This window comes from Neodiprion virginianus, chromosome 7, assembly GCF_021901495.1.
Source record: "Neodiprion virginianus isolate iyNeoVirg1 chromosome 7, iyNeoVirg1.1, whole genome shotgun sequence".
Classification (NCBI taxonomy): Eukaryota; Metazoa; Arthropoda; class Insecta; order Hymenoptera; family Diprionidae; genus Neodiprion; species Neodiprion virginianus.
This window is the reverse complement of record NC_060883.1, coordinates 16,151,728-16,175,717: the sequence shown is the minus strand read 5'-3', so window position 1 is coordinate 16,175,717 and position 23,990 is coordinate 16,151,728. Positions and strand designations below refer to the sequence as shown.

The 23,990-nt window shown below is 34.4% G+C and overlaps 1 protein-coding gene across 2 annotated transcripts; it reads right to left on the bottom strand.

The window, feature by feature from the left end:
- Positions 1-2,801: 2,801 nt before the first annotated feature.
- Positions 2,802-22,926, bottom strand: LOC124308675 (sodium channel protein Nach-like). Of its 2 annotated transcripts, none has more exons than XM_046771606.1 (12): positions 22,788-22,926; positions 19,413-19,928; positions 17,860-18,002; positions 16,874-16,937; positions 16,607-16,781; positions 14,882-15,027; positions 14,645-14,786; positions 13,746-14,028; positions 13,513-13,566; positions 11,548-11,752; positions 9,083-9,189; positions 2,802-5,632 (listed from the first exon to the last, which is right to left on the bottom strand). In XM_046771606.1, the coding sequence occupies exons 2-12, from the start codon at positions 19,586-19,588 to the stop codon at positions 5,436-5,438; spliced, it is 1,692 nt and encodes a 563-aa protein (XP_046627562.1). In that variant the 5' UTR covers positions 19,589-19,928; positions 22,788-22,926; the 3' UTR covers positions 2,802-5,435. The 2 variants fall into 2 exon arrangements, with proteins under 2 accessions (XP_046627562.1, XP_046627564.1); XM_046771608.1 differs by having other exon boundaries at positions 5,510-5,632; positions 9,097-9,189.
- Between the last annotated feature and the right edge of the window lie 1,064 nt (positions 22,927-23,990).

Sequence of the window (23,990 nt, the reverse complement as noted above, 5' to 3'; positions counted from 1 at the left end):
ATACTTTGTGTTAATTATATTACGAGATATTCGACTATTCTGTACAAAGTCATTGAAACGGATTTTCCTTCTTTTTAAACGGGCCATCGTAGAATGAAATCGAATGACACTGAAAGATTTTTAAGTCTCTGGAAGTGAATCACCGACATTTTTTTTTTTTTGTAATTCCAGTACTTTGTATTTTTGTATTTCTAGAATGATTATCGCAGCTTTCGAATCTCATAATTGTATAATCATCTCGTAACTGAAATGATGAAACGTATCAAGTTTTGGACAACCAACACCTCATTAAATACGAACCGCATCGACACTTTCACTGATCACAAATGGCCATCCTTCTAAAGTTTACCCTAAATTGAAAATTCGTCGATTAAAACGTAATACCAGAACGTAACTTACGATATATATTTGACAATAATTATTTCAACTTCGGATTTAATTTGGGGTTGACAAAGTATGTCAAAAGAAATGGCGTATTCGTTTCATCATTTCATATCTTCACAGTTATTTAACCTTCTATCTTTAATATTTTGTTCATTTCCTTATCAATCGACGGTTGAATGATGTGTAAGAGTTTTAATAGCATCAGAAGGTTTCGACTTCTATACGCATTCATTATATTTGAGTAGACGTGCAGTATTATCATTATCATCCTGTAGGAAACTTCGAACACGGTAACAAATTTATCCTTACCATAAAATCTTGTCGCTCGTTGATTTGACAACGTAAAACTTGACAAAGTTCTCTTTGAAACTCTGCTTCACATTAATCAAAGATATTAGATCATTTTATATCCATATTCCAAATCCAAAACGCTCATAATTACACAATCATTGAATCGGTACCTTATATACGTTACACATATGTACATTCGTATACAGTAAACTTTCGCCATTGCATACGTTTTCTTCTACACACATACACAATCCTATACAAATGTCCTTGAAAGATGCATACTTTCCTAGTCACAGTGATTTTTCTTTCAAGCAAATTGATTTTCCTGAATGTATGTATGTACATACCTTGAAACCCTTGTCGATTACCGAAATGAATAATGAAGAAAAATTGCCTCACGGGGATTTCATTTGTCGTCGGTGCTCAAAGTTGTTGGGTGCTACCCTGTCATTTTCGAGGGGTGTAAGAATTGAAAGTTTATCGCTCAAGGAGAAAAATTCGGGGCGAGAAGTTGATTGGATATACTTGTAAGCTTTAATCGGATTATGTTGATTTTAAATTAAACGATGCAATAATTTCCATCACTGTATTTTAGCACCGCTCAGTTACAAACGAGGTTATAAGAATTAGGTCGGGAATTCTCAAGACCCTAAAATTTTACAATCTCTTTTTGGCCATGGTAGAAAAGATATTCAGAGCGAAATTGTTCGTTCTTACGATTGCATTCACAGTATTATATCAGTTTTCGAGATATTAAATGTGATTGAGTGTGGATTGATAAATGAAATTTATTCGTTTCTCAAAAAACTTGAAATTCGAACAGCTATTGCATCGTATTACAACACATTGATGCAGTAACCCTTCAATCGTTCTACCGAGAAAAGAAACGAGTAGGTAACAAAATATAGAATGAGTTGGTAATTCGAATCAACTGGTGTTAAAGTATACTATACACAAAAACATACTGACGTCAGGACAGAATGACAATTTTTTTTTCATGTTTTTTATTACACGTTGTAAAAAAATCTCTATTCAGAGCAACGCACATAAAAATTCCTTTCCCGATAATTGTCTTTTTGTCTTTGAAAAATTTTTTATAATATAAATTTTCTCGGCGAGGATTTTGCTACAACACAATCCAGTCAGTGACCGGTAAAGCATAAACCTTTGCATTGTCTTCGACAATAGTTAATGATATCGGGAAACAATTCAAAACCAAAAAAAAATAAAAAAAGAAAAACTTCAGCGAAACATACGAAAATTTCAGTGAGAGAGTATTTAAAATGAATAAGGAAAAATCAGAGAAACAATCATAACCAATGTAAGGCAATTTACGTTTACAATTTTTACATTATACACCTTTTGACAGATAATTCATGTATTGAACGAGTGAGCGATCGAATATACACAACGTGTTTTTCGGCTATTGCTATAAAATTGATATGGTAAGATAAAAGGTAATATTTACAATGTTTTTTTTTTCACATCACATGACACGACGAAACATTTTTTTAACTTATATTGAAGAAACCTGCGTTATCGCAACGTCGAGTAGTAGCAGAGATGCAGTATAAGCGTCGCGTGCTTTCATGTCTAACATAATATCGCGACTACTTGATATTCGAATTTCGGGTCGTTGGCCAAAGGGTAGGTAGAAGAGAACGAACCGTTGGCGGGTTTTCGCTCGGAGAGCCAAGAAGTTTCGGGCTTTGCGAAGGAGAGAAGGCCGAGGGTTGGGTTGTGGACCTCCGGCACAGATGTTGCGATATTAATGATTCTCTCAGGCATCCGAACCAGCATCAACTTGACGTCGTCCCGTGGCGTGTGTGCCGGATGACCAAAAGACGTCACAGCCTGCGCTACCACTTCGATGTAATCGGCCTATATTCACCTGCCTAATGATGCGTGAACCAAATTTCTACCTTCGGCAGGGTCGTAAAATTCTTAATGAAAAAATATAACCCCCCTGACCATTCGTTCTTTGGTGAAAATTGTTGTCCGTGAAAAAAAAAAAAAAAAAAGAAAAAAATAAATGAACTCATCGGTAAATGGAAATTCAAACTAATGACAAATGGAAATGACAGTGCGTTAAAAATTTAATGTATTATTTATTTCAATCGGCATTCTTTGCTAAAAGCTCACAACCACCTTTTTCTTTGGGCCCAGCATTATTTTCGAAAGTTTTCGAACGAGTAGTAATTGTTATGTGAAATTAGCGTAAGTGATTAAGACTAGAGAAATATTGTATTGATTACAAAATTATTACAAGGATTACATTTTTAATTTTAATCGGTATTCTTTGCTAAAAGCTCACAACCACCTTTTTCTTTGGGCCCAGCATTATTTTCGAATGTTTTCGAACGAGTAGTAATTGTTATGTGAAATTAGCGTAAGTGATTAAGACTAGAGAAATATTGTATTGATTACAAAATTATTACAAGGATTACATTTTTAATTTTAATCAGCATTCTTTGCAAAAAGCTCACAACCACCTTTTTCTTTGGGCCCAGTATTACGTGCGAAACTTTTCGAAAGAGTGACGCTTGAAGAGTTGATTGTTATGTGGAACTAGCGTAACTGATTACGACTACAAATATTACAAAAATATTAAAAAACAAACCATTTTTGAATCTACTTTGCGAAAAATTTCTGTACGAAACTTCCCACACTCTGTTGTAAGTTTCATTCGGATACGGATCAGTGAATCGACCATAAGTTCACTGTTTAATTAATTTACAAACGCAACAAATTAGTAAATTGTGTAGTTAATTTAAACAAGTTTCTGTGTTTCCATATAAATTTCAGTAAAATCAAACATCTTTAACGTAAATTTGAGGCAAATACATAGTAATCAATTTACATCACCACACCGGGCTTGTAAAATTGCAACCTGATTTCGTAACTTGACAACACTATTGTACGGTAAATGGTGTAAAAAATTTGCAATCATATTCAACAGTGTAACTGTTCCAAATTTCATATCAGCAAATTTTAGTATCGTCAGAATTTTAGTTTTAGCTTGTTTCCTGTTCTCCACCTTGCTTTACGAACGGTGGAAAAAGATGTTGGGCATATTTTTCGTTGATCGTGATCCATCCGTACAGCTTTACTACAAACGTTAGTTACGCGATCATCGATCCTTCCGTACAGCGACGCACCGAAGCGTGGAGGAGGAGAAGTTCTCCGTCAAAGTCGCTGGTTGAAATAGTTGCAGGCCACTTAAGAGGAAATCGGCGATTACGTAGCGACGATGAGAATAGCAGGAATTCTTGCATCGTGTAACCGATGCACGCGTTTCGGTGAGAATCGCGATGTGCTCAGCGAGGCGACTCGAAGCCCATTTCTCCCGAAACATACTTGGGATACCCCACATACGCAATGACGATTTGTCCAAATTAATATCGGATTAACTAACCAAATTCCCGTTGCTCAGTGGTCAGAATTACGCACCCTGCACCGGGCGACTAATTTCATTCGCCGTCTTACGACTCGACTCTGATTATTGTGAGACGACCTTGTCTCGGTGTACATTCGTCGAAAATTTCTTGAGCAGAGTGGAATATTGCAGGCATTTATTTTGCAATTGGTAAATTCCTCTGGGATGGCATTTCGGGAATTTCGGTTGATTTTTTTTATTTATTTATTTTTTTTTTCACAAAGGAAATGTTTAAATATTTAGCAGATTCTAGTTACGCGTTTCTTAGGTATTCCAGAGTAAATTTGGCTTGTTACATCATCGTTTAAATTCACGAGGGCGACGCACGGAGTGCAATTTTGACAGAGTGTAAATGGATGAAAATTCATTGCCTGCAAGGTTTTTCACTTCATATTTGTAGCATAATATACGGATTTTTCTGGCATAATTTACTCGCAAGTGCCGACAAATTGTCACAGAATTTTTTCAACAGCTTCACTTTGAAAGAGAAACGATCGTTTTTTATAATCGTGACAAAAAAATTAGCCCTTTTTCAACGTAAAATTTAGGCTATCTCACTCCGAGGTGAGAGCTTAGGCAAAATCCTGTGACAATGTGTGTACGATACTTGAAAAAAAAAAATAAGAAAAAAAAAAAACGACGTCTAAAAATTTACCTTACGTGCAAATTTGAAAAATCATAAATTAACGAAAAATTCATTTAAAGTTGAAATTCTCAAAGAGTTGCAATACCCAAACTCGTCCAAATAAAAGATTTTCAGAGAGTTCGTATTCGAAAAGAGTAAAAAATTCGAAAATTTGACTCGATGCGTGAGTTTGAAAAATTTTGTTGCATCCACGATCAACACAGAAAACTAGGACAGAAAAAAGTATCAAAATTCTGCGAGATAACGCCATCAGTTTTTAACGAAATTTCAGAAAAACTGAACCGACGTCCGCGAATGAAAATCAATTATTTGAGATACTTCAGCAACAATTAAATCGAATTGTTTGAAGTTATTTTTTTTTTTTTTTTTTGCATTTTTAGCCGCCGTTCTTTTATCTTTGCCCTTTTCTCACAAATTTCAGCTACAGTTTGTAAGGGGAGTTAAAAAAAAATGCCAATTTCATTCACCCACATTATTAATACCTCTCTTGATTATTAATATGTTTTTTTTAACGTCAACCAGCGATCAATGCGATCAAAATAAATTTGCTTGAAAAATTGACGTAGGTGTGATTATTCGCCGTTTTAATTCTATCCCGTCTTTGCTCGTTGAAAACTTTCCGATTCCCTCGAAAGTTGAGAATCACAAGGCATCGTGTCTGGATTTAATTGTAGATATCTATCCGCAGTTTTTTTCTGCTCGTTTTCTCCACCGCCTCATCGAGCCCAGTTCTTCCCAATAGAGAGCGACCTCTTGAATTTTGTTTCCACTTTCCTTCTTCGTCGGTAATACCGGAACTAAGAGGAAGAAGATCAGCTCGAGTATGCTTATCAGACTGAATCCCACGAATACACCGCAAATTCCACCGATGTTACCTTCAAGCATAAAAAAAAAAAAAAAATATATATAAAATAACAATAAAGTCGAACGACGAATTTATATCTGCTGTCACGTGTACATTGCATGATATGATTTTTTGCTTGTTGTTCAAAATTCAGATTTTGTTGTGTTTCGTTTTTTCTTTCATTTACAGTAATTTAATATCTATCCAAATAGTTCGTAAATAATTTTTTATCCCAAACATACTTTTGAAAGAGTAAATTGACCATAAAATGATAAGAGACCTTTTTTCTAAAGCGTTCAATTCTCTACAAAAATATTAAGCTAATTATAAAAATCAGAATGATCAAAAACTATTTTTCCTGTGTTATTCTTAGAAAAGATAGAAAAGTGCGATGCTCAACCTCTTTATGTTGATATTGAGAGCTCAGATGTTAACAGTCGTATTTTTACACCTAAATGAAACTTTTTTTTCGAAATAGATCAAATTCTTTTTTTTATTTTTTTTTTAAACACCCTGGCGTAGATACTACATATATGTAAACGAATTACGTACATTCGCGTCTCTTTTTATCACCGCTTACGCTATAAGTTGATAATCTAGAATATCTCGAATATAGAGAAATGACGATTCATTAATTCCACTCGTTGGAGAATTATTCTAATTATGTAGCATTTACGATTATACTATTAACATCTTTTTTTTTTTTTTTTTTTACTACTCACGTCAGAAAATAGTTTAAGGAATAGCAAAAATTTTCTATGGAATTCTTACATCACGCTGATCAAACGACACCGAATCTGTGATGAGACTTTGTTATTTAAAAATCAGTTAATATAATGTCAATATTTAAGATATTTCCTTTTCTAACCAAAGAACCTTTGCATCCAAAAAGGTGATGATGAATTATGAATTCATTTTCATCCGCGACAAATCGCCCTATTTTATAACCTCGATTTATCAGTGTTCGGTATTTGAATTACCGATGGAGCAGCCGATCGTAATTTATTGTGAACACCCAGTTGTGTACTGATTCAATTCAAATCTCCGATGATCATTGGCGAATTCACAAACATAACGTGCGGAATACCCGTTTAAAATAAACAATTCGTTGTCGAATCGTGAGAAAATTTAAAAATCACATTATATAAATCAACGGAACTCGAATGACTCAACTTTACGTTATTTGATCTCTTCTTTGCGGGTGGTGAAAAAAGTAATCTTATGTTCGTTGAACAAAATCTTTTTTTTTTTTTTTTGAAAATATCTTATCACGAATGAAATATGGACGTGAATCGTACGTATAATCGAATGGACTAAATCATTTTCAGTCCAAGTCCACCAATTGTTATTTAATATTTTCCATACATGCTTTCTGACACCGAAACTACTTATTAATTGTTCGCAAATCACGCAGAATTTTCGTCAACTTTATCTCCATTAGTTAACAAGCCGCGGTTTATCTCAATAATAAGAAGCTATTGCCAAATGACGTTAATAGATCTTGTGAAAATATGCAACGATAATTGTCAAAACAAAATAAAAGAGAGATGTATTCAATTGATTCATTTCGGAATTTATATATATCTGTAAAGTAAATGTATGTTCAGTCGGAGGGATAAATTTCGAACTGATTTATTTCAATGTCAGGAATAAATTGTCAGAAAAAAAGCATCGAGTCGAATATATCACTTATTTCGTGATTAATCCGAGCGTGATATTTTGTTGAATCAAAAGCTCTGTGTGTCGGTTCAAGAAATTTTTATCACCGAATTATAATATGCTTGAGTCGAGAAATTTGAATCTATTGATTAAACTTAAGTTTCAGTTAAATCGGAGGCGACGATGCAGGATGGAAAAACGTGACCTTGAAAAAATATATTTTGTTGATTTAACACATCATTTTTCACAGTGAAATCACCAGCAACCGATCGCGTTAACTGAAATCATTACAAACACTGGAAAGTTGAAGAAATTTCGTGGGAGCGTTGCATGAAATTATAGAAATCGTTGTAAATTTTGCCGTGAATGATAAATGGTTTCAATTTTTAAAGATTCTATTGATTTCTCTATCATCGTGTAATTTTCGGTGATTTTGTGATTTCTTGTGATTTCTATCTTGTCCGGAAATCACTGGAAATTATAAGAAATCATGGACAACATTTGGAGTCAGCGAAAATTACTGGATTAGGTAGACGCCAATAAAAATCACTTGAAACCAATGCTAACGAATTGAAACCATTAATTTGTTTGCCAAGTAAATGGTTCGCCTGTCTTGAAGTTCAAACTTTATTCGACAACATCGATCGTCTTGCAATTGAAGCAACGTGGCAGCTTAATCCATCCGCAATTCTACGCATGGGATGAAAGTCGATGCATCCGGATTTCAATTGAATAGCATTGAAATATGATTCTATTTCGACTGAATATTCCGAACAATCCGTGCAAGATGTGATAAGCGATGTGCCTGTAAGCTAATCCTGGATTTGCTCAAGCAGCTGTTATTGCATATTAAGCATGAAACGATACAAACACCGAGTCCAAATATATTAATCTGAGCACCATGGAACTATCTGGGACACGGATTTTATATTACCTAATAATTTAAGAATCTTTTCTGCACTCTTCAAGTCTCCTTTACTTGCGAGCTGGCTTTCAGAAACGAAATCGAAAAATTTTTTTTTTTTTTTTACAAGTTTTTTTTTCAAAATTGTAATCCTGTGATTGATTCTAACGAATGATTTTGCTATCATTTTTTATAGTAGCGTGACAAACTTTTTCTATTGAATTAATTTAAGAAACATACATGTAACTGTTATTTCAAGTTTTAATCTTGCGAGCAAATACCAAAAATAGGTGGTAAATTGCTTGATATATTGTGATAATATGACACCTTCTTCGACTGAAAAATGTTGTGAACCAATCAAATAGAATAAATGTTCCAGTAGACATTAAATTTCATTTCTAAAGTAACCGGAAAATTCTAGTAAAACCGGTATCGTTACAATTAAATGGTTTAAACATTGTTGAAATTACGAGAAAACATGTGATCTCCCAAAAACGCACCTCCATTTATGGTCATTACCAGTAATAATACCTTACTTTGATCAAAAATGGATCCGTTCAATTATTTTACGCAAAAAAACTCATTTCACGGGAACACTCTACGTGAATAAATATCCTCAACCTTTATAAAAAAAAGATTCGAATCACATTCCAAGTACGTGTCTGTTAATCTACAATAAAAGCGAGTGCTTGTGGATTTTCAACGTGGAGGATGAGTTGACGGAAAAAAGGTCTTCGGTCTCCTGATAAAATCGTGTCGTTTTTTGGGATAAGCGAGATTAATTCGTTCGTTTGCTTTATGAAATGAAATCATCGATTAGAGCAGTCCTGACAAGCTTAATGTACGTGATTGTTATGATGTACTTATTGTTAGTGTCTAATGTGGCAAGAGAGGAAAAAACTGGAAAGGCTCACTCACTCAGCAGCTCGTACCAGTAATATGTGATGTCCTGCTTCAATCTGGGTACAGAGTCATCTCCAAAATATATGTGGATGATGCTGCGATCTGACGAGTTACTGTTATTCCTAGAAGACATGAAATGTAATAGCATCGACTGCCTGAAAGAGGACGAAAAAAGAGGATAATAATTAAGGGTAGACGTGTTTCAAAGGATCCCAAAAGGATGAATCGCACAAATTGAACAACATTCCTAATTTGTGATGGAAATAAAGTTGAAAAAATTTTTATGACCCAACCCAACATATCAAAAATTCGAAAGAAGGTTTTACAATTAAAAGGCTTAAAATGATCAAACTTAAGTGTTTTTCATCCGATTTTAATATTTTTAAACTCATTTTTCTCACTGATGAATTTCCCACAAGTGGACTGAAAAACACGCGATAAATGTTACGTTAGAGTAACATCGTACCTCAAAAATGTAACAGTTGTCGAACATCTGTTGTACTTTACTTATGCATTTTGTTTTTTTATTTTTTCATTCCGGAGACAGCTAAATGTAGAAACAAAAATTCGGGGAACCTCTGTAGATCTCTGTGGTGAAAAACACGAACTCAAAACATCGAAATTGGATTCAAAAACAACAGATTTCAATCATTTTTGATTCAGACGGTCTGGCCTAAGCGAATGTGCATGTAGTCTACGTAGAGTAAGACAAAATTAGATCTCGAATATTTTCGGTTATAAAATGTAGGGTTTTTAACGTATCATATCATCGATTATAACGTTTATTAAGAATTCCGAAGGAAGAAATTCTGAAAAAATTTGAATGGAAATTAATCCTTCGTTGTCACACTGAGTCAAATTGATCCACATCGGATTTCAGAAGGCTGTTACATGAAAACTAGCAGTCTGACATCAAGTAAAAAAATACGGAACATACTTCGAACATTCTAGAATAAGGATCCATAATTAGTTTTGGGAAAATAAAATGTCTTACTCAAAAAGTTTAAACTTTATCAATTTTTAATATTATTTTACAAAATTGATGGATGACATGAGCATATTCGTTCTGACACCCGAGTTTGGTAGATGGAAGAAGAGGATCAATTTCTACCCTTTCTTCGTCAGTTACAGATATTTATTTCCAAAGTCAGACGACGGGACTATTTGACCCAGTGTGACATCGAAGTGCTTAATTCGGTACCCGGTGGGGATCTACCATCAGTCTTCTTAATCTTCAGAGAATTTCATATTTCAAAGAAAACCACACAAGTTCTTTGAAAATTCAATGCCGTTGGAACCCTTTATGCATTTTTATAGAACCTGGTATGCAACTTCTTCTCATCGCTGCACAGCTTTCGAAATATACTGGTGATAAAAATTAAGCTCCTCCCATTTTTGGCTGACAAGAGGTTCGAATTTTAAATGTTGTAACTTTGCGTAAATTGCAAGTAGAAAGTTGAATCAAAAAGGATTTTGAGGCTGCAAATCTTGGCTTCATGCTCCATTTTCCCTGTTTATTGATCTACGAATTTTTTCTGTTATGGTCCTATCTTTAACTCACCCGTTTGAAATTTGTAATGTGAACCTTCGATTTTGCGCGATCACACGCGATGAACAGAATTCTTTTTTCAGGCAGCCGTTCTATAGGTTGAAATTTTCCCATCAAATGGTTTTTTTCAAATTTTGTCTGCCAATTTTTTCTCACCAAGTTGTCCAATATTAAAAGAAATAGTATCCAGAAAACTTTTATCGTAACGGAAATCGAGTTTTGACGAGAAAATTTGTTCACAAAAAAAAAAAAATACAAACTCTCGATAAAAATCTTGAATTTAAGACTGAAGCTGGAGAACATAAAATGTTTTCCTCTGAAAACACGTGTTTTTGACTTTTCCTGAGCACTAGGCCTAGAACTGATTCCGTGACCAAAAGAATCCGACAGTTTTACATCGATCACATGCTGGTTCATATTTTTTTCGTGATAAGGATACGTCGAAACTTCGAGCCATGCAAAACTCAGTTTGTACAAAATTTGAAAATTGATCGAAGTGTTTCTCCTGTACCGTAAGAGCTAAAGGTTTAAAACTTTTCAGATTTTAGCATCTTATAATTACACTGGGTATTTCCAAGTAAACGTCGCGGTATGTTGGGTAGCCTACCTCTAAGGGAAATAAATATCGGTAATACAGACCTACCGAGTTAACGGCAGGTAGCGCCTTTAAAGTTCTCGCGAGTGAGCTAGAACTGCCCGTGTTCCCAAGTTGTGTGGATTTGGCCAAGCAGTTGTCTCGTTGTTTATAACCTATGCCGAAGCATTCAGTGATCGCAATCCGCGGTCATGTTAAAATTATTATGACTCGATTGATCTGTTTTACCGATATTTGTTCCCCTTAGTGGTAGGCAATCCAAGATACTGCCATGTTTACTTGGAAACTCCCGGCAAAATTGTTGAACTTTCCCAAAGATAGAAATGTTTAAATTACGTAATGTTGTTGGGAAAATCCGCTTCCGTGGGCAGGCTGGTGACACTATTCGAAACAAAGTAACGGACATCGTTACAGGCTGGATAACATTCGCTGCAGTCGATGCCTGTGACAGCCTCGTACTTCATCGGTCCGTAGTACCTTTCACTGTTGAGATTTGTTTCGTCGTCAGGAACTTCGTGAGGAAAGAGGACCCACCATTTCGCTGAAATGGAGCAAGTTTCGCTCAGTACCGAAGCCATGAGAGCAGAACCAGAAGTAGCGCCCTGACGGGAAACTTTTTGACCCTCTGACTACACGCCTATTTTTCTCCCTCGGATCGATGGATGCGAGAATTTGGCCAAATCGAAAAGTGGTTTCGTTCCCTCTGACGGCTATAACTTGGATGAATCGCTTCGTTTCGTTCGATTGACCCATCAATCGGCACCTTGACCCTTCATGGACCCGGGACAATTTTGACAAACACTACGCTGCATGGGGAAACTTTTCCTCAATACTTACACTTGCCTTGAGGAAGCTGGTCTCGAGAGGAGAAAATCAAGTCTCCAATCACTGATATTGAATAGAGTATTATGCACAATGTTTCGCAAAGAAAAATATATCAGGAACTCTGTTATACGCAAGCTGGTGCAGATATCAACTTGATGTGGTTGACGTTCCGAAAACTATGTACGCGTGTGAAAATTTAAGTTATTCGAAAGTAATGTTTCTAGTCCAGTCAAAATAGGAATTAGCGATTGAAGGTATTGTGTCCGATTCTTGTCTATTTAGAATTATTATACTAAAGATAGTATATCAGATTGAAGTGCGTACCGTTAATGCAACGATGCATTATTACCAAAAGATTGTTACTTCATGACTGTAGGACGGTTTGAGAAATATTCAGTGGAGAAAACACACGCCTACTACTAATGTTTTGAAAACTCAGCATGTTCAAAGTTGTTCCCGGGTTTCAAATGTAATGTTGAAAAGTTGCTCTCACTATTCGAAGTTTTTTCATCTGGATAACGCGGGGAGATTGTCATTTCTTTTTGAAATTCTTACCAATCAGCCCAATTAAAAATATTCAGGATATGGCTGCATTTTTGTTTCCACGGGTTTTCGACCCTCATGTACTCAAATCTGAAGTCATTTTCGATCTGCATAACCGGAATTTCAAGAAAACAACAAAATTCAACGTTTTTGACATTTTCCTCGAAAACTGCTGTCGATAAATGAAAAATGACTTGACCGTTGTGTAGAGCGGAAAATTCTACATCGAATTATGTTCTCGTATGTCGAAAATGGAGTCGGATCAACAAATTAAGAAAAAAGAACTTCTACTTATCGACGGCATCTGGGGAATTTTTGTGATATAATTTCTTTATTAAAAAAAAAGAAATTCTACTTATCGACGGCATCTAGGGAATTTTGGTGAAATGATTTCTTTTTTATTTTTTTTTTTTTTTTTTGAAAGTGAAAATAAAAAACGGACTTCAAGTACGTATTATTTACCAATTTTCATAATTTTTATTTTGTTTTGCAAATAATCTTAAATTGGAGGTTACTCTCGTGATTTATGAAAGAAGATATCTCTATTGGGGTTTTTTTCAAAATTTTCACTCTTCAGATCAACGCGATATAAATCATTTTCAAGGTTTACTTAGTTAAAATGTGTAAGGAATAGTTTTAGGAGTAAAAAAATGTTCAAAAAAGTGAATTTTGCGTTCAAATCTTACACGATTAGAAACTCCCAAAAGAAATGCCTGGCAGATTTTCAATTTTCAATTTTTTTTACCCTTAATTTCCAGAATATAAGGCACTTATTTTCATTTTCATTGATCCCCTAACAAATCTACAAACTTTGGAACCGAATCACAAGGACTATTGTTGGTGAATTTTCCGTTCTAGTATACGTTTCATACGATTCACAGCTACAACAAATGAAACTGTAGGTTCTAGAGAATCATAATTGTTCAGGCTTACATTTATTGCTGTTCAAACACGGAAGGTCAGTCATATCACAGGTTCTACGATCATCTGTAAATCGAAATCGCGTGTAAACAATCAATCACAATTTCCTGCAGTGTCTACAATTGGTCTTAAAATTATTTTCTATCTTCCTCTTTGTACACCTATTTATTAGCAATTTTTTTATTTGTTGAAACAGTAGAACGTTAAAGCACAAAGCTTTTTTACAGATATCAATCTACACTCACCTCTCTTAGGGAAAAAAAAGGGCAGGCAATTACACGTCTCCCATATATCGTCAACGCGACAGTTTACGATACAATCGCTGTACGTGTATCCGGTGAATAATTTTTGCAGCTCCGTATTAAATATGCATTTCCGCTTTTGTACAGGATAACTGATTATTTCGTCAGGTGTAAAAAACACTATCGCTTCTAGCCTTAAATACGTTTCAGTTGACGGGGATATCATTTGTTCAATTACACCACCACTTGGATTATCAGGATAATCTTCTGCATTGAATATAATTATCTAAGGACAAAAAAATGTACGTGAATCGTAAATTTTTGGTGACTCAATAAATGGAGAAAATTAAAGTCAACGAATTACTGTGAATCTACTGAATTTCAGTGATCAGTGTTTATGGAGCCGCGTTTTTATGATTATATTGTGAATACTAAGGATTAGCGCTGAAATTGAAACTTACAGCTTTTATGGTAATGGGCGAAAAATTTTATCATTCGAAAATTACAGGAAATGCATAAAATACAAATCACATTTCTACGTGGCTTAAATGTAATACAAAATACAGTACACCGATAGGTATATAATAGGGTGATCCTTATTTAGGGCTTGAACGGATTTTTTAACAGATACAGATTTTTCATATCCCTCACAAATTACAAATACAATTTTTACCATATGCACTTCCGATTGCAAGGAACAAACACAATTTGTATTCAACTCATTACAATTTTTTCCGTCATCTTACTTCAACCTCAATACAATATACGTAAGTAGTTTTGATTTTTTTTTTTTTGCCCCAATTACAAATCACCCATGTAATTTTAATTAACATGCAGATTAAATTGAAATATAATTATTGTATGTAATTACAAATTGTAATAGGACAATGCCCAACACTAACCTTCCAACCTTTACCTGGTGGTATTGTGTAGTAGTAATCGTCAAGCAATGGTTCGATCGAAATAGTTAGACCAGTAGCAACTCCAGGTGCTATCGCTTGTAAAACTTTGCTTTGATATCCGGTTCTGTTGTATTCAGATGCCCTAATTTTAAGAATTTGTTATTAACTGAAATAACTGCATGCATCAGAAACGAGTCAATGTGGAATTAGTTCACAATATATAATATAATATCTCACGGTATAAACTCGTCATTCTGACGAACGTAATTGAATGTGCAGCAGTAGCCGTCCTGGGTTTTTCGAAATGTAAAAAGATTCGTACACGGCCTCTGCTTCCCTCGGTAAGTACAGCCCAAAATAACCTCGTGACACTTCGGCGTTAACTGGTGAAACAAACAAAACATGCGCAAAATTACGTATGACAATGAAACGATTGATTTGCAGTCCTGCAACAAACAGGAAGCCCTGCTTCGTAAGTTGTGCGATTTTTTTTCTCATTGTCCTATTTCCAATTGGATGCTTCGACACTGGAACTCATCGCGGCATGACTTGAATTTTTAAGAAAGGGTAGGAAACCGGAAATATGAAACTTAACAAAGTAGCTCATCGGACAATTTTTTTAGGGGGTCTAAAATCGTCCAAAAAAGTGAACGTATTTGACGAATGGCTCCATAAATGGATGAATTTTTAATGAACGAAACGAATATTAAACTGTTACGGCACGGAAATCTTGTATCTGATTATGAGCAACAACCCGAGACAAAAATCAACGGAGTCGTTATTTTAACCCTTTCAGTCACGGTGGGATTCTCAGCGTCCCACCTTTAAAACTTCCATGTCGTAGCCTTATCACAATTTATTTACAACTTCAAATGATCGTTGTTAATTCTTATAACTCCAAAAACCCTCGAGTAACAAGTTTCATTGAATTTTGATAGTTTTTCGATTTTACATCCCCCATATTGGCTCCGCCATCTTGGATCTAGAAATTATCAAATTCTGACTTCAGATTCGTGATCAGCAACCCCGAAAACACCCCGAGTAATGAAAATCATTCGAAAATAAGGGTTCCATCGCACCAAAAAAATATGTTTTCTTACTGATACTTTCTTATCTTGTCGATAAAATCGCATTGATTGAATAAGTTAAATTGAATCTAACAATATCAAAACACGAAATGGAAGAACAAAAATTATGAGAAATGTTTAAAGGCAGCTGTAAATGGTAAAGCAATTTACTATTTTATACTAGCCGAAAATTTGCAGTAATTGTAAGTTCAATATTTAGCTACAAAAACAAAACATATAATAAAATTGCCAATTATGTTCGGAGGCTAAGATCGAATTCATAAATTAACGACGTGCACTTTCATTTCTATGTATCAAAACATGAATATATACAGCAGAATTATGTAATACACCTACCTTTACCGACCGAGCAATCTCACCGTTTTTCTGCCTACATTAAATGAACAAACGAACGGAAAGGGTTCAAATTTTGACGGTGTGTCCCTCTTTTGTAGCGAAATTCAAGAAAGTTACAGCTATCCCGAAAATCGTTAAAAAAAACGTGTGATTTTTTGACACGTGTTGCTATTCTCACATTTCCCGCATTTTAAGGGCAAAAAGTGCATAGCTGAGATACTTTGAGCAATTGCGGCAAGAATCATGGATACATTTGAGCCATCGTCAGACTGTTTTTGTACTAGGAATTGCAATAATTACGTAAATGAAAGATGCTCTCACAATCAGCTCAACGCACGGCCAAACAAACGCTCATCGAAATTTGAACCCTTTTCGCTCGTTTGTTCATTTAATATAGGAAGAAAAGTAGTGAGTTTGCTCGGTCGATAAAGGTAGGAGTACTACATAACCTTAATATACTAAATTAACGTTCTTTTGTTCAGAATCACTACAGATAGATAAAGCTTACGCTAATGTATATTTTCATGAGGCTACTAACATTTTTCATTATTTCATTGGGATCATACTCCCCGTTGTAAAAAACCTTGAGCATATTATGGAGAGCTTGATGCTGCTTTTCAAATGACACGTAGTCGTAATCGTACAAATTTCCCAAGTACCTGAGCAGCCCCAGAATCTCTTCTGACGATGAGTTTGAAATATTTGCTCTGAAACTGTAATGCAGAAAATGATTACGACGCTTTCACTTGACGGGATTCAGGGAGATAATTTTCCGTGCGTGTTACGGTACGAATTATATTCTTACATCGATTCGGCTAATGAGCTTGCAGATTTGTAACTAATTCGGTTCAAAGTACACAAGGCCAACGCTGCAAATTTCCAAATTTCATTACCTTCGGTCCTTCATGATGAAAAACAAAGGAACAAGTAAATGGTCACAGTTTACCAATCTAAAAAAATTAAACATTCCAACGTTATAGGTCATGATAGAGCGTTTCAGATACGTTAAGAACTATTTTGTCACCCGATGATTCACATTCGATGCCAACAGTTCCAGAAAGAAGTTCATTTCAATGAAGAATATTTGGTAGCTATTTTGTTACAAAATGCATTGTATCGGCAATCAAGAAATTCAAATGCTATAAGAAGAAAAGCCTTTTTTGACAAAATAGAATACTTGTTTTGAATTTTTTCATAAAAATCAGGATAATTCCTCACATGCTTACGAGGCATCGAATTTCATCAGATCTCCAGTCTAGTCCATTTCGATTATGCAGGTATGAAAAATATCTTCCTTAGATGATGTCACGATTATTTCTGAAATTGTCGGCGTTCAAGAATCGGGTGAAAAAAACTTTTCTTGTGTGTCCAAAATTTAAGTAACGATATATTAACTTATTCAGTAATAATCTAAAAACTTGTTTTTCCTCGGATGACTCCCATTTTTACAAAGCCTGAAAAAGCCCGATAAAAAATATGTAATATATTTAATTAATGGAACAATCGAAGAAAGTTATTTTCTTCCTGTACCTAAATAAAGCGCCGACTTCGATGACGATCATAAAGATGATGGTGAATGATCATTACTGTTCTTATGATTAGTGTCCTTCGACAAAAGAATTAATTCGACACCATTTATAGCTGAAGGTGTCACAAGAACAATTTACCCGAGCTTCGGTTAATTCTTATTCAATGGTTGCATCACAGAGATGATAATAATAACAAACTATGCTCCTCGGATTTCGAGCATACAAAATATGGTAGAAACAGAGCGTGAAATAAAGTGCGTACCAGGAAATGCAACGTTACTTGTGGGATACGGATCATTGTCCTCGGTTGTTATAATCGGAGACCTTTTGTAATCGGCGTATACATCAAAGACGACGTAAGCCGCCCCACAAATCGTCATGGTGTAAAGAAAGACCCAAATTGTTCTAGGAAAATTGAACATAGATTAGAGGCAATGATGAGCAAAATTGTGACATGTACTAACAAGTACAATTTTTAATTGAAATCACAATAAAATACAGATCACGTATATAATTTGCAATTGAACGTAGTCGTAAAATAGAAAATACATTCCTATTTTGTAATTGGAAAAAAGAAAATGCCAATTACATTTTGAAATCATAATCGAAGTGAAATAAAATGTGAATTATATTTTGCATAAATTAAGTTCCAAGTGAAATATAAATTACATGGTAATTACGGCGAAATGAGAGATAAAATAATTCAGTATTACAAAGTACAAGTGTAATCTGCATACAATTTTCGTCTGAGTAAGAAAATATAGAATACAATTTTTTTTTAAATATTAAAAAATATTTTTAGCTCATTTTACTTTAATTACAAATTATGCACGTGTTGTAATTTGTAATCCGTAATAAAAATGCAATTAACTCCAAATCGCGCGGTGCCAAATAGTGATACACATATAGTTCGGAAACTTGTATTTCGTTTCCATCCGATTACAAAATACAAATGTAATCTGCATTCTATTTTCTCCCGGTAAAAAATATAGAATACAATTTTGAAAAAACTGAAAAAGTAATTAGTAATTTATTTTACTATCGTCATTGTTACAGAAATCAATTACTAATTGCAAATATATCTTGTATTTCATTTCTATCCGATTACAAAATACAAATGTAATCTGCATTCTATTTTCTCTTCATTACAAAAAATATAGAATACTTATTATGAAAAGAATGAGAAAGTAATTTGTATTTCATTTGACTTTAATTGCAAACCACGCACGTGTTGTAATCTGTAATCTGTAATCAAAATTTGTTAATTACAGATCACGCGGTGCCAAATATGATACACATATAGTTCGGAAACTTGTATTTCATTTTTATCCGATTACACAATACAAATGTAATCTGCATTCTATTTTTTCTCTTAAGTACAAGATACAGAATACAATTTTCAAATACGTGAAAAAGTAATTAGTAATTCATTTTACTCTCGTCTTTATCACAAAAATCAATTCCTAATTGCAACTGTATCTTATGTTTCATTACTATCCGATTACGAATACAAATGTAATCTGCATTCTATTTTCTCTTCATTACAAAATATATGGAATACAATTTTTGTAAAAATACAAAATTAATTTGTATTTCATTTGGCTTTAATTGCAAACCACGCACGTGTCGTAATCTGTAATCTGTAATCAAAATCTTTTAATTACAATTCACACGGTGCCAAATACTGATACACATATAGTTACGAAACCAAGGTGCATAGGCGCCGCGCGGTGAGTCAATTTACCTTAACTTTATTTCTTTGAATCAGATCGAAATTTATCACGCTAAAAGTAAACGTCGTTTTAATCATCTCACCTCTCAAGCCAATGTCGCCCCGGTTCAGTGAAATACTTGCAGCCGTTCAAGCTTGAATTTTCACAGTAGAGTTTGAGCTTTTTAACAAATGGTCTATGTCGGACTTGTCCACGCCTTTTTGGACGAATCCAGCCGTTGATTTTTGGAGGATCGATCGTTCCGCTTACACTCCGCATATTATCCGCGGCAAAGAGACCGTTATGCGAATATTCAACGTCCTTCAAGTCACTGGAAACCGCAGGATAATTTCTCCGAGGGATGTAATCCCTGGATAATTCAAATCCAGCGGAGACAGAATCTCGTTTCGCGTAGTTCAACACTAAAACTCTAACCACGTTTCCCGGTTGTTTTCTGCCGTTCTCCGGGTTTCCTCTTCTGAATATTTCATACTTCGCCCAAAAATTCCACCGGAACTACTCACCACCTTCTACTCTGGTTACGCTTTTAGTCCCACGTGTTTGCCTTCCATTTGCACAGTCGAGCCGAAGACCAATGCCGTGTGAATATACCGTGCGACTGAAACATAACGCAACGAATCAAAAATTCATTCACAAATAAAGACCGGTTCGGGTTCCACGACGATGACCGTGAGCAAAACCTTATACAGGCTTAATATACAAACTCCTCGATGTATTTCCTTCCAATAATTCACCATTAAATACAATGACGAGGTGATTTTTTCAACAAGGCGTGCATTAACGTGTGAATTATTTGCGCGATATCAATTCGACGCGACAAACCGACAGCTCGAAGTAGAATAACTCTGAAATACTTCACGCTATTTTTCGTTTGCAGGATAACCGATCGTTTCAACCAGACAAAATCACAAGATCACAAATTTCTCAAGTTCTGCGTTGAATTGCCAAAATGGTTGGTCTTAAAACAACGATCATATTAATTTTGATAATGCAAATACAGAGAAAGAGTGTCGGGGTTAAAAAAAAAAAACAAAATACTTTGTTCAACTCGTGAGCTATCAAATACAATAACCACCCGAGGAAATGTCGTGAAATACGATCATGTACCATTACATAAAATTATACACGGTCAGATCTGAAATTACATCTGACTAGATCGTGTTATACCTATACGGCCATTTTATAACATCGAATCTATATCTAGATACTGTTTTAAATCCGGTTCAATTCAATTGTACAGGGTCAGACCCGATTACACCTGCCCGCATATAATTTCAGATTTTACAACGTAGGTATGTGTATCATCATACCCGGAAAGACATAATGTTAGTTCTGATCTTACTATGATAAGATCATCAAAGAATCTACATTTCACATTAAAATTTATCAAAGCGATAATCCACAGCTTATATGTACGATTTGCATCAGACTTTTTTTATACATATGTACGTAAGATTATTAACTCCATGTACTACTAACGATAGGTCACAAAATATGCAAAATATGCACATAAATACGATAAAGAAAAAAAGAACACTATCTGATCGACTACACAAATTCGTTCATATGGGATCCAAACAAATTGTACTATAATTGGATGTAGTATACCCATAATTTGGATTGGGATTTCCTGTCGAATTTTCCATCTGATTTTTTATCTGTAACATGCGACCAGCGACGATAAACGACACAAACAAACGGCCTACGATTCTGTGAAACATGTGGCTGTTTTTTTTTTTTTTTTTTTCCAATAATGGAGTCTAGATCGCAGGTTTAACACGTGACTAAAAATCACTCTTCACTCGTCTATTGTATTTTTCAGTCCCGGCGATATATAACAAACGCAGTTTCGTGCTTTGTTCATCCGGTTAACGAGTGGTTCGTTTAATTTACGCTAGGGGGCCATCCATAAATTACGTCACACGTTAATGGGGGGAGGTCAAAAACTTTTTGTGACGTCACATGTTAAAATTTAAAATACTAAAACACGAAATTTATATGCAAATAAAAATTTTTTTAAATTTTCGAACTTGATCGTTATTTTTATTAATAATAAATGAAAACGAAGTGCCTGATTTACCAGTAATAGCTAATGTAAAGGAGTGGGTCCGAAGTGCGTGGACTTTTTTTTTTTTGTTTCCCAACTGGTCGTTTTTTCTTTGTGTTGTCATAAATATTTGACTCTATGTTGATTTTATTAAAGATTATTTAATAAAAATAGGAAAAAAAATGAAAATAACTGTTTTCTTTTGATTACTTTTAAATACATGCATAATTTTGAAAAATTTGCGACGTCACATCACGGGGGGAGGGGGTTCTAAAAATGTGACAACCTGTGACAAGGACGGGGGGGGGGGGGGGTTTAAAAGTTCAAAAATTCGTGTGACGTAATTTATGGATGGCCCCTAGATGGCGATCGACATTCTCTACCGCTCTCGCTAGTACTGAATAGATGTTTAGAACGGTAGGTATCAGTGATATTTATGACAAATATCACAACTAGATTACACAAAACACAAAATTTACTCGCATTATATCCGCGGCATGTTACAAAATAATGGAATGATATTAGTTGAAATTTTCCATTTTTTCTTTTTTTTTTCTTCAGTACTCAGAATGTATTTGTTTACGTAGTTGCCATATTGAATAGTTGTTTTCTTCGCAGTTATTATCAGACTTGCAAAAAAAAAAAAAAAAATGCCATTACACCTAGTGTAAAAAATTCTTCTCAGCCATGCATAAAGCTAGTAAATTTTAATTTTTCTATGCGTATAAATTGATTTTTTCAATTCGTATTTCAGTGATAACAAATTTTTCACAGACATAAGATTCGTCTGTCTATCGCGTGATGGTTTCACTCGAGTGAGGAAATTTTTCAACTATAAAAGGAACAACTTAGAACTAAAAGCAAACTGGCGATGCTACTGAGCTCGAAAAATCACTGTACGATCAATTTTCTAATGCAAATGAGAAAAATCGAACTAGATAATATCGGTAAAAATTTCAGTGCGGTTCGAATAAAAAATACTGACACCAATTATTCATCAACGCTAATAAATCGACGAAGTTCGTAGCTCGTTGAAACTTTCACACGCAACCAGGTTACATACAGGTGAAAAAATCATCCCGAGCAGTTTGTCTGTAAAAAATCTCAACTAAAGTAGGTATTATTTAACTATAATAATCATTTGTCGAACATAGACAAGAAGAAAAATTTTATTTTCTTCGCCTTTTTTAACAATCGTCTGATCGAGTCAAAATTGTCTCTCGATTCGCTGCGAATAACTTCAGACAAAGCTGTAAAACTGTTTTCGAAATATTAAATCGACTTTTTGATCGCGTCCTGAACATCTACCTACAATTACTTTATCTTCGGTGAATTAAATTCGAGAATTTATGATTTTTTGCGAGTAATTCCGTGGCGAAAGCTTTCTGAGAACATAAATATTATACGTACATCTTATGCTGTGATATGCACAATACTCCGACGATTCCCCGCGAGAACTATTTAGCCACACTAAGTTGTTCGTTGACGAGCAGCTGATTGAAACTAGATTTTTTTATTCACCTTGTTTCCTGTTTTCCTATCCCTATATTTTATTCCATGCTGCTATTACAAGTATCTACATATATCTAATGACTATAATATTTCATATTCATTGATCGAGGCGAACAAACGTGCATGACCTCCATTAATACAGGCTAAGTATTTATTCGTGCTCAATTAGTTCACCAATGATGGACGATAGCATATTGTTATTTCTTTCTTTTTTGCACCTTGTTCCTTCTTTCCCTATCTTTATATTTTACTTCATACTGCTATTATAAGTATCTACATATATCTACTGACTATAATATTTCATATTCATTGATCGAGGCAAACAGACGTACATGACCTCCGTTTGCACAGGTTAAGTACTTTGGCATTGGTGCTCAATTTGTTCGCCAATGACGAACGATAGCATATTGTTGTTTCTTTCTGTTTTCTCACCTCTTGATTCACATGCTTTTGACCCTAAATGAGTCGAGAACCATACCTCCAAAATGATCCATGAGTAATTTTGAAAATCTAAAACATGGCGTAATAAAAGATACAATTTAAACACGTTTACTTCATCAAGTGTGATATAACAACACAGATCTGCGTCTAAATGCTTCTTCAAAAAAAGAATTATAGATATGAAGATTTTGATGTACCGAATCTATATCTGCTTTCCATCTTTTGCTGACCCGTATATATTACACGATATGATTTTTTTTATTTTTCAAAATTCAGAATTTACTGTGTTTGGTTTTTGGGTTTACACTGCTTTAATATATTTAAATAGTATCTATACGCACAAAACCAGTTCGAACTCGTGGAAAGAGAATTTGAAAGAGAAATTGTGAAGGAGAAATTAGAAAGAGAAGAGATTCACCGTGAAACTCCGATCGATCGTATGAAAATAAAGAAAACTACAAAATAACTAGAATTTTACTGGTAGATGGATTTTCTGACGATTTTAATGTTAGTATTGTCAACTTTATAACATTTTTTTTATAAATATTGTTGCTACCATTAATGTTTAATTATAAGTAAGCGAAAATAGCGTTTTATTTGAAAAAAATATTACGTGAGAAGTATACGTGGTACATATTTTTTATTACTATATTTCAATTC